This window comes from Oryza glaberrima, chromosome 6 (assembly GCF_000147395.1).
Source record: "Oryza glaberrima chromosome 6, OglaRS2, whole genome shotgun sequence".
Classification (NCBI taxonomy): Eukaryota; Viridiplantae; Streptophyta; class Magnoliopsida; order Poales; family Poaceae; genus Oryza; species Oryza glaberrima.
Genome location: NC_068331.1, coordinates 7,120,517 through 7,133,485, shown reverse-complemented (window position 1 = coordinate 7,133,485; position 12,969 = coordinate 7,120,517). Strand labels below are relative to the sequence as shown.

The following is a 12,969-nucleotide window of genomic DNA, read 5'->3' as shown; positions in this document are numbered from 1 at the left end:
TTTCACCCTGTCATATCAAACATTTGAACACCTGCATGAAGTATTAAATATAGGCTAAAAAATAACTAATTACACAGATTGTGACTAATTTGCGAAACGAATCTTTTAAGCCTAATTACTCTATGATTTAACAACGTGGTGCTACGGTAAATATTTGCTAATGACAGATTAATTAAGCTTAATAATTAATTCGTCTCGCGGTTTACTGACGGATTCTGTAATTAGTTTTTTTATTAGTGCCCGAACACCCTTTGCGACACCCTATATAATACCTGAGGTGACACGCTAAAATTTTGCACCCCTGCATCTAACCACCCCCTAAATCTATAAGAGTACTCCTTAGCTGAAATGGGAGTGGCTTTTGGAGCAGCTAGAGAGTTGGACTGAAGTCTAAAGTTTTGGGTTTCTGGAACCCTTCCATAGGCGGTAGGAACTGAATGTGGTCAGATGATACGGTACCAAAGATACCATTATAATCCACTCATCAAATGAATTGAAGCATGCAAAGACCAACAAGAAGCCTATAGGGTTAGAACTTAGAAGAGCCCTTAGCTTTGAGCCAAGCTATAGGCCGGTCTGTGGAATATGCCTATGCATATTCAAAAATATTACAATGAACTTTAGTATAGTAAAAATTTGTTACAGGACATGGCTTTTGCCGGTAGACATTGCAAAATTTTGGATTTGCTGAAAGATAATGAAAATTTGTTGGGTGCATACTGAGCCCATTAAAATATTATTTTCTATTGAGTTAGAGAGAGATATTTGTATCGAAATATTTTGCTACAAACAAACCCCATATTCCTCTTCCATTTTCTCTCTTTCCCCAATCTTTCCTTTTCATCTACACATGATGATGGGCAGGGTGATCATGGTGGAAGTATGCCAGATGCTGGTAAGTTGTACCGTCCCAAGATCTACTTGGCTTCGAGCTCTTTGGTGTTCATTCAATCTGTTCATCATGAGCCCCCCGCCATTAGATTTGAACTCCCATGCTTGGATTTGCCAATGTTGTGACTCGATGAAGAATAGGATATGCGGTGATATATCTTGCCGGACTCTGGAGCTTCGTAATATGTTCCATCTTCCTAGCACCAAGGAAGATAAGCTTCATCATGATACTCTACACCATTCCTCGAGAGCATGGGAACCACCACTTGATCTAGATGGAGCAAGACATGGATCGAAAGTTGTGAAGAATGTCCTCTTATTGCCCGGCTATCCATCCGAACAAACACTAGGAGCCTAGTTGCCATATGGGCACATGCGACCGTGTTTTGCTCACAGAATTCATCAGATCATTGGATTTTTATCATGCCGCCAACATTGCCGCTGATCTTTGCGTAAAGGTTTTGCTCTCACTAACATGTTGTTGATACATCAGTTACTCTGATTCAATGTAATTAGGAAGTATGGTTCACTTACACGAGAGAAGAGATAGCAAAAACGGATAACAGACGAGATGGGCAAATATTATACATTTCTCTCTCTAACACAATGGTAAATGATATATTCCAGTAGGCTTAATATACATGAGTAATTTACCACAATCTTTCCGTCCATAGTGGTCTTTAATTTCCCAATCTTGGGCTATGCCCAAGTGTTACAAGGCCTAGGTTATTAACTGTTTTCTAAACACGTAATTGCTAAATGGCATTTAACGAAAAATCGAGAAATATTTCTCAAATATTTTGAACCAACCGATGGTATTTAACGGAAAATCGAGGGATATTTCTCATATATTTTGAACCAACCGATTTGCTTGGAGATTCGTGTGCCCAACTCCTTCTCCTCTAGCTCCGATGAAGCTCTAGCGAGTGACGAGGTCTTGGGTTGGGGTATGGGTGGGATGAGAAAGAAGGAGAGATCGCCGGGCTTAAAGGGATGGCCGTGAGAGGTAGCGGCTCGATAGTGAGTAGTGGACACGGGCAGGTGGTGAGGCGTCGGCGGTGGTGCCGAAGCCACAAGGATGGAGGAGCACGGTGGGTCGGTGTTGGTGGTAGAGCCAGAGCGAAGCGAGTGGTTAGAAGGCGATAGTCGATGGTGGGGGAACCAATGATGGGTAACTGTCGGAGATAGGAAAGACGGCGGGACGGGGCACTTTACTGCCGCTAGCTTAAGGAGGAGAAGAGGAAAGGGGAAGGGGCTTGCCGGTGCCGTTGGCACCTTCTAGCCAGCCGGTGAGGGCGGGGGAGGCGGACGTTGCGGCATCGACATCCAGTGAACGAGCATTCTGTCAAGAAGAGTATAAGGTGAAAACACTATAGTTGCATGAATCTTAAATCAATCCGAGCCATTCAAAAGTAACTGAAAATGAGGGAGGGTTTTTCGAAAATGAGGGAGGGTTTTTCTTGTAAATATTATATGTACATTTAGCGATCAGACGGATAGCAAAGCCGACTGAGATCAGCCAAAAAAAGTGTCGACATCTTTTTATCAAGTCCGTTTCTAAAATACATACAACTATTTTCGAAATGTTTATTTATCTATAAAGTCCAAAAGCAAAAAGACACTGCTTGCAAATCAATCAGTCTTTCTCTCTCCGATACTCTGTACCCTTATCAGCTCCTCCATCTCTATGAGACGTTCCTATCGCCGGCCGGGCCGCTTCAGACGACGACAACCCTATCCGCCTGAAGAACCAAGAAAATTTGGAAGAGACAATTCACAATTGACGAAGAAGGGAAAAATCCTCCGATTCCTCCAGTCTCCCACCGAGCGGAGCACACAAACCAAACCAAGAAAACCGGTGATGCTTCCCCCCGCCCACCTCCTCGTCGTCGCCGTCGGCGCCGCGCTCCTCCTCGCCTTCCGCCCTCCGCTGCCGGCCCTCGCCGCCCGCCCCATCGTCGCCGCCGCCGGCGGCAAGCCCGCCCCCACCGAGGCCGCCGCCACCGCGAGGTGGCTCGCCGCCCAGAACACGTGGGGCGTCCTCAGGTTGTCCCCCTCCCAATTCCTTTGCCGCCTTCTTGCTCGTGATCCCCTACTGTTTGGGGGGACTGATTGGTTGGTGCCTCGGTTCTTTAGGAGATGACAATGGGTGGCTCGATCGAAATTGGGGGTTCTTAGCGCGGCCAAGTGTTGGTAGTGGCTAGTAATCTAATCGCCTGAGGCTGCTTAGTATTGAGAAATTGTTGGTGCTCTTCCCTTACTTGTGTGACATTCAGTGTCATGATTTACAATTGAATAGGTGTTTTGCTAAATTGCCGTCCTACTGTGCCAATTGGATAACGAAAACTTACAGTTCCATCAAAATTCCTCGCAAAGAAAATAAATAAATATAGACAATATTCTTCAAATTGGTGTGAAGTTGGAAACCTCTGGCCACGTTTTAATGTCTGCATACATCATTAGGTCAAATATACCAGACAGATTTTTATCTAGTAATGAAAAGCTATGGTTTTAGCATCAAGGTCAATATAGCTTTTTCCCCCCATATTATTTAGAGCATAAGTTACTCATATGTGTCATGTATTACTTGAAATTAATTGTAAAAGTCATAAAAAGTATGAAAGTTTCTTAACTAATATTTTAGTACTTGTTCAGGTGAAAACAAGGATATTCAAGATTCTAAATAGTCTTTGATTTGTAAGAAAACAAATTTCAAATTAAGCAGGCAAAATAAAACTATTGATAAAAACTAATTGATTGAGTAGCGGTACAGCATTTAGTGGATTTAGCAGAGTTGTCATAGCTGCCTTCGCTGGTTTTTACATGATACTACGATAGCGTAGCAGTCACTGTCAAAAAATACTTACGCGAGTGCAGTTGGCTATTTAAAACACTATTGTATATTGTTTTGACTTTCTTTTAATAATGTATCTGCTAGATGTCCACTGATTGTTCACTCACATATGCAATTTCTTTTTGCAGCACAATATCAAGTGATCTAAGTGGAGCTCCTTTTGGGTAATATTTCTTGTTTTGGTATTGAAAACAACCAACGCACATGGTTACAAACCCTTTCTGATTGCTGACCTTAGTTCCCTGCTTCCTGTACATACAGCAATGTAGTTTCATATAGTGATGGAGTGCCAGGTGAGAGCCATGGAATCCCCTACTTCTATCTGACAACGCTAGATCCCACTGCGAGAGATGCATTGGAGGATGAAAGGACCTCCTTTACCCTTAGCGAGTTCCCTCTTGGGACATGTGGGAAGATTGATCCTGAAAACCCAACTTGTGCAAAACTTACTCTTACTGGAAAGGTACAGACAAATTGCATCCATGGTACCATGATTATTCACTTGCTGTTTATCTATCTATTTCTATTTTGCTTTGGTAGTGACTGATCTGGTTATCTTCTTATATCTATTTTTCTTGGTGCTGACTGGTCTAAGAATGTACAGTAGTTAATTTCTTTTTATTAATTCATACTTAATTCAGCTTGAAGTTATAAATTGCTGTAGAGTGAATACTTACTGCTGGACTTGAGTCGTACCAAACATTATCACTGTTTTGTCTGCCTTCAACTTTATAGTTTTGGGCCTCAATTTCTTGGCATGGGGATGAGAGGTTGAGAGACTTCAGCAGGAGAGCTCAGGCTTTTGGAACTTTGGAGCCTTGTGGATGGTTTAGCTTGTGGCATTGTAGTTGTAGGCTCAATTTTTACATGTTCTTTGCAAGTTTTCTTCACAACTAGGTGGACTGGTGACCAAGTTATCGCCTAGTCTTCCAGTTGTTGTGGAGATACCCTCAGTAGACAATATGATAACCATGATCGAGAGACAAAACAACTATACTCCATTGTCTTATAGTTTTTTCCCCCACGTTCCTAACTGTGTCCGTCCCCTCTCAAATTATCTATCATGGATTCACTGTGAGCAAGAAAACAGCAGATGGTCAAGAAATCATGGTTTATAAAGTTATGTAGATGATATTTCATCAAGAAATTATAGTTTATAAAACTGTTGTGACATGTGAGATCAATGAAGTAGGCAAGTAGCAGGGGCTATAGGCACTTCATTTAATCTCAGCCATAAGAACCATACATAGATGTGATATAGTTGGATCATTTCTTGACTTACTAAGTTGTAATGGAACCAGTGAATTGCATGTTTTCAGTTGAAGTTGATTGACCCTCAATCATCTGAAGCAGATTTGGCCAAAGAAGCACTTTTTACTAAACATCCTGAAATGGAGGGTAAATCCAAGTATTTCTTTGTGTCTTTTACTAATGTGAGATTAACTGGTGATTATTTTATGACAACATTCATGTATGGCTGTTTGATAGGTTGGCCAAAGAATCATCATTTCCAAATCTTCAAATTGGAAATCAAAAACATATTTTTGATTGATTGGTTTGGGGGTCCTAAGCCTATATCCCCCACTGAATACCTTGAATATGAGAAGTGAGTATACAACAAACTTGCAGATATGAACTTATAATGTGCATCTGATCTATTGCCAAGAAACCATTTTTTAACATAATTATGATTTATGCAGGAACCGGGCCTTGCTGAAGTCATCCTAAGCGACGCACCACGTTTATATGTATGTTGTAAAGATAAACAGTAAATTAATTATATATGCTATGTACATATTTACATACTGTGAACACATCTTGTTCATCTTGAATAAAAACGTTATTATGTTTGTTTATGGAAACTGAGCTTCTCTAATTGATCTGAATTTGTTATTCCAACAATGACCATTGATCTGATAAGATAGTACTAGCAAAAGAAACATGTAATATGTCTATTCCAGTACTTTGGGACATGCCTGACAATATTGGTATATGATACAGTGTAAATAAATACGAAGAAATTGTTCTCACACATAACGGAAATGTGTATATACAAGCTTAGCAAGAAATATGGAATCAACAATACTATCACCAAACAATCTAATTTCCTTACACTATATACAAATTTAAGCAAACCATTTCTTAAGCAAAATGAGAAAAAGATCAAACCGTTCGAGCACGGTACGAAACTGACACTGGGACCCACACGTCAGCCGTTGGGCGCTTGCCTGAGCCTGTCGAGCGCCGTGGTGTTCGACCGCGGCGGCGCCCCGTGCGCGTGCTCCACCAGCCGTCTCGGGAACTGCGGCATCGCCATGGCCTCCGACATGACGCTCACGTCGTCCATCCACGGCGCGGCGGCGGCGGCGTCCTCGCCGCCGTACAGAGACTCGCCGGTGGCGGCGGCGGCCACCCCGCCCACGGCGCGCAGCGTCCGCCACGCCACGTCCCGCCGCACCCCGCCGCCGGGGCCCTCCGCGACGCGCCGGAGCACCTCGCCGGCGCCCGCGGCGCGCGCCAGCCCGCCGAACCGGACGTTGCCGCGGCTCATCCCGTGCAGCGCCGAGAGGCAGTACTCCTCCTCCGTGGACCCCGGCGCCACGGCGGCGCGGCGCATGAGCCCCGCCACCGCCGCCACCGCGCCGCCGTCGATGAGCGCCTCCCTCCCCTCGCCGCAGCCGGCGAGGTTGGCCATGACCATCAGCGCCGGGCGGCGCAGCGCGGCGTCCCCCGCGGCGCCGACGAGGGCCGCCACCGCGCCGGCCGACCTCGCGAGCCTCGACCGGTTCATCTCGTCGAGGGAGAGGTAGTACAGCGCCATGCCGGCGTCGCGCCGCGCGCGGTCGCCGTCGGCGGCGCTCGCGAGGAGGCGCAGCAGCGGCGGGACGGCGCCGAGCACGCCGATCGGGATCCGGTTCCTCTCCTCGATCGAGAGGCTGTACACCGCGCCGGCGGCGTGGTCGCGGAGCTCCGGGAACGCCGCGGCGAGCAGCCCGACGAGCACCGGCACGAGCTCCGCGCGCACCAGCTGCACCCGGTTCGCCGGCTCCAGCGAGAGGTTGACCACGCACGCGGCGGCGCTGACACTGACGCCCTCGTGGCCGGACCCCATCAGGCGGCGCAGCCCGTCGAGCAGCCGCGGCGTGCAGAGCGCGCGCCGCACCCCGTTCTCGCCGCCGCGCAGCATCTGCTTCAGCGCCTCCAGCGCGCCCTCCTGCCGGCTCGGCTCGTCGTCGAGCAGCCTCACCAGAACAGCCTCCTCCAAGGTCAACCCCAACGCCGCGAACTCTGGCGAGGACGACGACGACGACTCGAACCGCTCGCCGTTGACTCCCCCGGCGCGACCAGGCTCCCGCACCGCCATGAGGCGGCGGACAATGCTCCTCGCCTCCTCCGGCGAGACGGCGAGCGGACGCGGCAAGCCGACACGGTCGCAGTAGGAGGAGATGGCCTTCCTGAGGTTGGCGTTGGGGATGAGCGCCGGTGGCGGCGACGCGGCGAGGTCCACGGACGGTAGCAGCGCCGCTGGGGTGAAGCCCAGCGCCACGCACGCCTCGACGCAGCCGCGCTCGAAGGTCTCGCCGCTGGGGACGATCACTGGGTCGGCCATGAGCTCGCCGGAGATCGGGCACACGAATTCCGGCGGGGTGGCGGCGGCGGCGGCGCCCGCCATGGCGCGTGGTCAAGTCAACGGCGAGGCGCACACACTGGTCTGGTCGTTTTGGCGGTTATAGAGCGTCTCACAGGACAGGGTTAAGTTGAACCTGGACAGCTGGTTGAATGGTAGCCTTGGAAATTTTCTTTTTACAAGATGATTTTTTTTTTGTTGTTGTTGTTCTTGTTTTTGTTGATTAAATAATGAGTGTTATTAATTTAAGTGTGAACAACCAACATGACCCTTAAACTTTCACTTAAGGATCAATAAAGTCTTTGGCGTTTCATTTTTATCCAAATAAATCCTTAAACTTTATTATGTTATTTAATATAGTCCTTGGATCAACTAAAGATACAACGTCTACATGCCGCATCACCTATGCATACAAATTCGACATTTGAAACATCCATCTAGCTACCCTTACATTCTCCGTAGGAAATAAATAAAAAGAATTAGTAAAAGAAAGGCATTTGGCCATTGGAAAAAAGATGTTGCATTGGTAACTAAAGAATGTGGTATTTTCCTTTTGTTTTATGATTGCTTTCTTTATGTTTTTCCTTTTTTTCTCTTTTTTAAAAGAAAATGTAAGGGTAAAATGGATATTTAGGGTTTGTTCAGATTGTAGACAAAATAAACCTATTGCTAACATTTTGGCAAGTTGACAATATTACTAAAAATTTTATCATGATTTCTTATGTGTTTATCAAAGTAAGTTAAGTCACATGACAATCTTTAGAGATTTGTTTGGACAATACTAAACACCATGAACTAATTTGATCCGCGAGCAAAAGTTCAAGATTGAATTGGCTATTCACCCTTAATTTAACTTCATAAGAAATGGAAGATCTCATGGATCAATGAAAATGTATAGGCCACATTCGAACTTATGACGGACGGAAGATTAAGTACTAACACATAAAATAAGAGTCACCGATGTTGAGGTTTAATTATTTTAAACTTGACCAATGAATTTATATAATATTTTAAAACAATTTTTATATAGAAAATTTTCTCACAAAATGTATAGTTTAGTATTAAAAAATGTGCTAATAAAAACCAAGGTAATATGTGTAACTCAATGGGTCATACTTCATTATCCGAGCCAATTAGGATTAGGAATGCGTACAACTGGTTACAATTAATTTATTATTATGCTGTTGATTACGCGCAGTTACGTGCTGGATTTATAGTCTTTGCTTATGTCAAATGGGGGATTTACGCAAGTAGCTGTTGTGTGGTGAAGACATTGCCAGAGTGCCAAGAGTTGACCTCTTCTGGAGAAGTGAAGAGTCGAAGGAAGAAGGAATGGTATTGCCTTAAATTCTACTTCTAGGCTTTTGGAATATAAGGATTTTATAGGGTTCCACATGAACTCTGTTTTATTTACATGTAATTTGGGAAAAGAATGATGCATTCAAAATGAGGACTAGCTTTGGTAACAGCGCTTTAAGCAGTTTGTTTGTCAAAGTTTATCCAATGAAAAGAGTTCTAGAACCGTGTTCGCCTCTCAAAGGTTACCAACTTTACCTTCTCATTGCTGGTGTGTTTTTCATTAAAAAATTTATATGAAAGTTGCTTTAAAAACTATATTAATTTATTTTTAAAATTTTAGTTAACAACTTAATTAATTATGCACTAATCTACCGTTTAGTTTTTTATGCTAGGATGGAAGGTTCCCAACCTTACCTAAAGAACACACCCGACATATCAAAAGTTTTGCACTGTCGCATACTATTTGTTATGGGGTGTTTAGATCCACCGGCAAATTTTTTTCCCTGTCACATCGAACATTTGAACACATCTACGGAGTATTAAATATAAAAAAAAACTAATTACACAGTTTGCGTGTAAATTGTGAGTCAAATCTTTTAAGTCTAATTGCACCATGATCTGACAATGTGGTGCTACAGTAAACATTTGCTAATGACGGATTAAATAGGCTTAATAAATTTGTCTCGCAGTTTACATACGGTTTATGTAATTTGTTTTATTATTACTTTACGTTTAACACTTTAAATGTGTCCATATATTTGATGGAACTAAACACAGCATTAATTGAGTTTGCATTGGTTGAGAAGATACCGAGAAATATTATGGTTTCTAATGTAAAATTTAATTTGTAGTCAGTGACAACCTTGAAATGCTGAGATGATACTTGTCTCCGAACTTCAGCTGAAACCAGGGTTCACAATTCCGACGAAAACCGGTCAAATTCCATAAAATTTCGAAGTTTTGACGAGGCTCGAAAGTAGAAGCCGTCTGAGATTTCGATGAGTTTCATCAAATTCAAATTTGAATTGATAAAAAGGAAAAAAATAAATAAAATCTTATAAATAGTATGATATTCATAGAACCTATTGGGATATAAATTTTTGAAAAAAAATGATGTATTCCGTGTATTTACTGAAATTTACAATAGGAAATAAAAGAATAACGAATTAAAAAGAGGAAAACACTTTCACTTTACCTCTTTTTCTAGTTACCGATTGACATTTCAATGATTTCGCTCAGAATTTCGTCAAAGCCGACCGGTTTTCGCAAGCTTATCGGTAAAATCAGAGAATTTGTATTCAAATTTTTGTTTAGAAAATTTGTTCGGAATCTACCGGCTTTAGACCGAATTTCGAGAAAACCGTAATTCCGCCGGAGCCCGAAACGGAAGGCCATATCGGAATCGTAAACCCTGGCTGAAACCATCTCGTGCTAATCAAACTCAATCATGGAAGCTAAACAAGTAGATGCATTCTGAGAATTTTTACATGCTACAACTTCCAAATATTATTTTTAGAAAATAGAACACATACATCCCAAATATTTTTCAAGAACAGGAAAAAGAACTCAGAAATCCCAGTAACACATACATACATACCTTCTAAGAGAACCGATGGATTAATGTACAGACCTAATTTGGATAGGTGCCACAGTTCTAAGTTCCACTATTCAGTCACAAAGAATTTAACATGTGCAAAGATCCAATTAAATTACAGCTTAATTCCAACAAAAGAATCCACATCCAATTACACCAACACCATTCATCAGAAGAAGTTACCACCAGATTTTTGGGGGCCTATGGCAAATACAGTTCCAAATACTTCAACAAGAGCCAGCAAAAAAAAAAGTTAAAAAAAAAAAGAGAAGCGAAGACTTTGACTTTTCAGAACTGCGTCGTGTTTGACCCGGACGCCCCGGCGCCGTAGCTGCTCCGGCGCGGCGGCGGCCGCCGGATCGACACGAGCCCCTCCGACACGACGCTCCCGTCGTCCCACTGCCGGCCGAGCAGCCCCGTGGCCGTGACCGCCGCCTCGTCGTCCTCCCCGCGCATCGCCCGGAGCGTCCGCCGCGCCATGTCCCGGCCCACGCCGCCGGCGCCCTCGGCCACCGGCGTGAGCGCGGCCTCGACGCCGCCGGCGCGCGCGAGCCCTCGGAACCTCAGGCTCCCCCGGCTCATCCCGTACAGCGACGAGATGCAGTACTCCTCCTCCGCGCTCCCCGGCGCGGCGGAGCCGCTGCTCATCAGCTTCACCACGGCGGCCACCGCGCCGCCGTCCATCAGCGCGGTCCTCCCGTCCGGGCAGCCGGCGAGGTTCGCGAGGATCATCACGGCGATCCTGCGGAGGGCGGCGGCGTCGGCCTCGTTGGCGCGGTCGTCCCTCGCCGCCTCCACCGCGGCGAGCAGCGTCCGCACCACCCCCGGCGTGCGCGCGATCTTGGACCGGTTCATCCCGGAGAGGGAGACGTGGTACAGCGCCATGCCGGCCTCGCGGCGGGCGAGGTGGGCGGCGCCGGCGCACGCGAAGAGCTCCAGGAGCGGCGGGATCGCGCCTAGCACGCCGATGGCCGCGCGGTTCTCGTCCTCCACGGCGAGGCTGTATACGGCGCCCGCGGCGTGGTCCCGCGCCTCCGGGTGGCCGCTGCGGAGCACCTCCACCAGCGGCGACACCGCCCCGGACCGCACGATCCGCACCTTGTTCTCCGCCTCCAGCGACAGGTTGACCAGCGCCGCCGCCGCGTTGACCTGGACCCCGGCGTCCCCGGACAGCAGCATCGGGCGGAGCGCGGCGAGGAGCCGCGGCGTGCAGAGCTCCCTCCGCATCTCCCTGTTCTCCCGCGCCGTCTTCCGCAGCAACGCCATCGCCGCCTCCTGCTCCGCGGGGCCAGCGCCGAGCATGGCCATGATCCTCTCCTCCGTAGACCCACCCTCCCGCCTCGCCTCCTGCTGCTGCTGCACGAGGTCGTCGCTGTAGTAGCTCCTCGTCCGGACGGAGGAGGCCGGCGGCGGGGGCGGCGGCGCCTGCGACCTCGGCGGGGGAGGCGGTGGCGAGGGCATGAGACGGCGGACGACGTCGCGCGCGGTGTCGGGGGAGAGAGGGGCGGGGTAGGGGAGGGAGAGGCGGTCGCACCAGTTGAGTATGGCGGTGCGGAGCGCGACGTTGGGGACGAGGACGAGAGGGGAGGAGGCGGAGGGCGGGAGGGAGGAGAGGTCGGCGGCGACGGCCGGCGGGGAGAAGGCGAGCGCGGCGCACGCCTGGATGCAGGCGCGCTCGAACGTCTGCCCCGGCGGGACGACCACCGGGTCCGCCATCAGCGTCCCGGAGATCGGGCAGAGGAACTCCGCCGGCGGGTCCGCCGTGAACGACGACGACGGCGACGACGACGACGAGGACGGCATCGGCGGCGAGGACGGCCGCCACCGTGGCCAGGCGGTGGCCATGGACGCGTTCGTCGGCTGCGTCTCGTGTGATTGGTTTGTTTGCTTGGATGCGCTGCGCCCCGTGGTTTGTAGCGACGGCTACTTGTGGTGGTCGCCAACGCCAATCGCTACAGCGTTTCAAGACGCGCCATTTGGGAGACGACGACTTTTTTAGCTGGAATACTTCTAGTAACAAAAGAAAATTCTTACAAAAATGCTTTTTAACAAAAAAAATCCTTTTTAAATACAGTCCCAAAAAAATTACGCTCATATTCGCACGCGCACATCACCCATACGATTATGATGGGTTGAAAACTCAAAGGGGGATAATAAGGCTGTGTTTAGATTAGGGTAAAAAAATTTAGCGTGTCGTATCAAATAGACGGACACATATTTAAAGTATTAAGCGTATACTAATAACAAAATAAATTACAGATTTCGCCTATGAACTGCGAGACGAATTTATTAAGCATAATTAATCCATCATTAGCAAATGTTTACTGTAGTATCACATTGTCAAATCATGTAGCAATTAGGCTTAAAAGATTCGTCTCACAATTTACACGCAGTCTGTATAATTAGTTATTTTTTGTTTATATTTAATACTCTATACATGTATCAAACATTCGATGTGACAGGATGAAAAATTTTGCCAGTGGATTTATACAGGCCCTAAGTTGCACACCATAACGAGGCTAACCAATCAAGTTACGTTCACTTTGTTTTAGACAGAATTTTGGTTCATTAGCAAATGGTAAATTTCATCTAAGATAAGGGAACATGCAAATTTATGTGATATCGTGTCTTGTTGCAACTTCCAAAAATACCTTCCAGTAACATAATGCAACAGCTAGGCCTTGTTCGTATTATGACGTAAAG

General features: G+C 46.9%; 3 protein-coding genes across 3 annotated transcripts; 1 reads left to right on the top strand and 2 right to left on the bottom strand.

The window, feature by feature from the left end:
• Positions 1-2,561: 2,561 nt before the first annotated feature.
• On the top strand, positions 2,562-5,601 carry LOC127777168 (uncharacterized). The gene is made up of 6 exons (XM_052303708.1): positions 2,562-2,937; positions 3,874-3,909; positions 4,007-4,208; positions 5,065-5,143; positions 5,234-5,351; positions 5,446-5,601. Exons 1-6 carry the CDS (start codon positions 2,579-2,581, stop codon positions 5,471-5,473), a joined length of 822 nt encoding a protein of 273 aa, XP_052159668.1. The 5' UTR covers positions 2,562-2,578; the 3' UTR covers positions 5,474-5,601.
• A 78-nt stretch (positions 5,602-5,679) lies between these two features.
• LOC127777167 (U-box domain-containing protein 41-like) lies at positions 5,680-7,823 on the bottom strand. The gene has a single exon (XM_052303707.1). It carries the CDS (start codon positions 7,416-7,418, stop codon positions 5,955-5,957), a length of 1,464 nt encoding a protein of 487 aa, XP_052159667.1. The 5' UTR covers positions 7,419-7,823; the 3' UTR covers positions 5,680-5,954.
• Positions 7,824-10,152: 2,329 nt separating this feature from the next.
• Positions 10,153-12,241, bottom strand: LOC127775856 (U-box domain-containing protein 39-like). Its single transcript, XM_052302167.1, has one exon. The coding sequence runs from the start codon at positions 12,109-12,111 to the stop codon at positions 10,555-10,557; it is 1,557 nt and encodes a 518-aa protein (XP_052158127.1). The 5' UTR covers positions 12,112-12,241; the 3' UTR covers positions 10,153-10,554.
• Positions 12,242-12,969: the final 728 nt, after the last annotated feature.

What these genes read in the sequence shown, in the direction of transcription:
- LOC127777168 (XM_052303708.1), top strand. Translation starts at nt 2,579, where the DNA reads ATGAGACGTTCCTATCGCCGGCCGGGCCGCTTCAGACGACGACAACCC. An exon ending in AACTTACTCTTACTGGAAAG is followed by an intron (nt 4,209 to 5,064) that starts GTACAGACAAAT and finishes GCATGTTTTCAG; the next exon opens with TTGAAGTTGATTGACCCTCA. An exon ending in TAAACATCCTGAAATGGAGG is followed by an intron (nt 5,144 to 5,233) that starts GTAAATCCAAGT and finishes GCTGTTTGATAG; the next exon opens with GTTGGCCAAAGAATCATCAT.
- LOC127775856 (XM_052302167.1), bottom strand. Translation starts at nt 12,111, where the DNA reads ATGGCCACCGCCTGGCCACGGTGGCGGCCGTCCTCGCCGCCGATGCCG.
- LOC127777167 (XM_052303707.1), bottom strand. Translation starts at nt 7,418, where the DNA reads ATGGCGGGCGCCGCCGCCGCCGCCACCCCGCCGGAATTCGTGTGCCCG.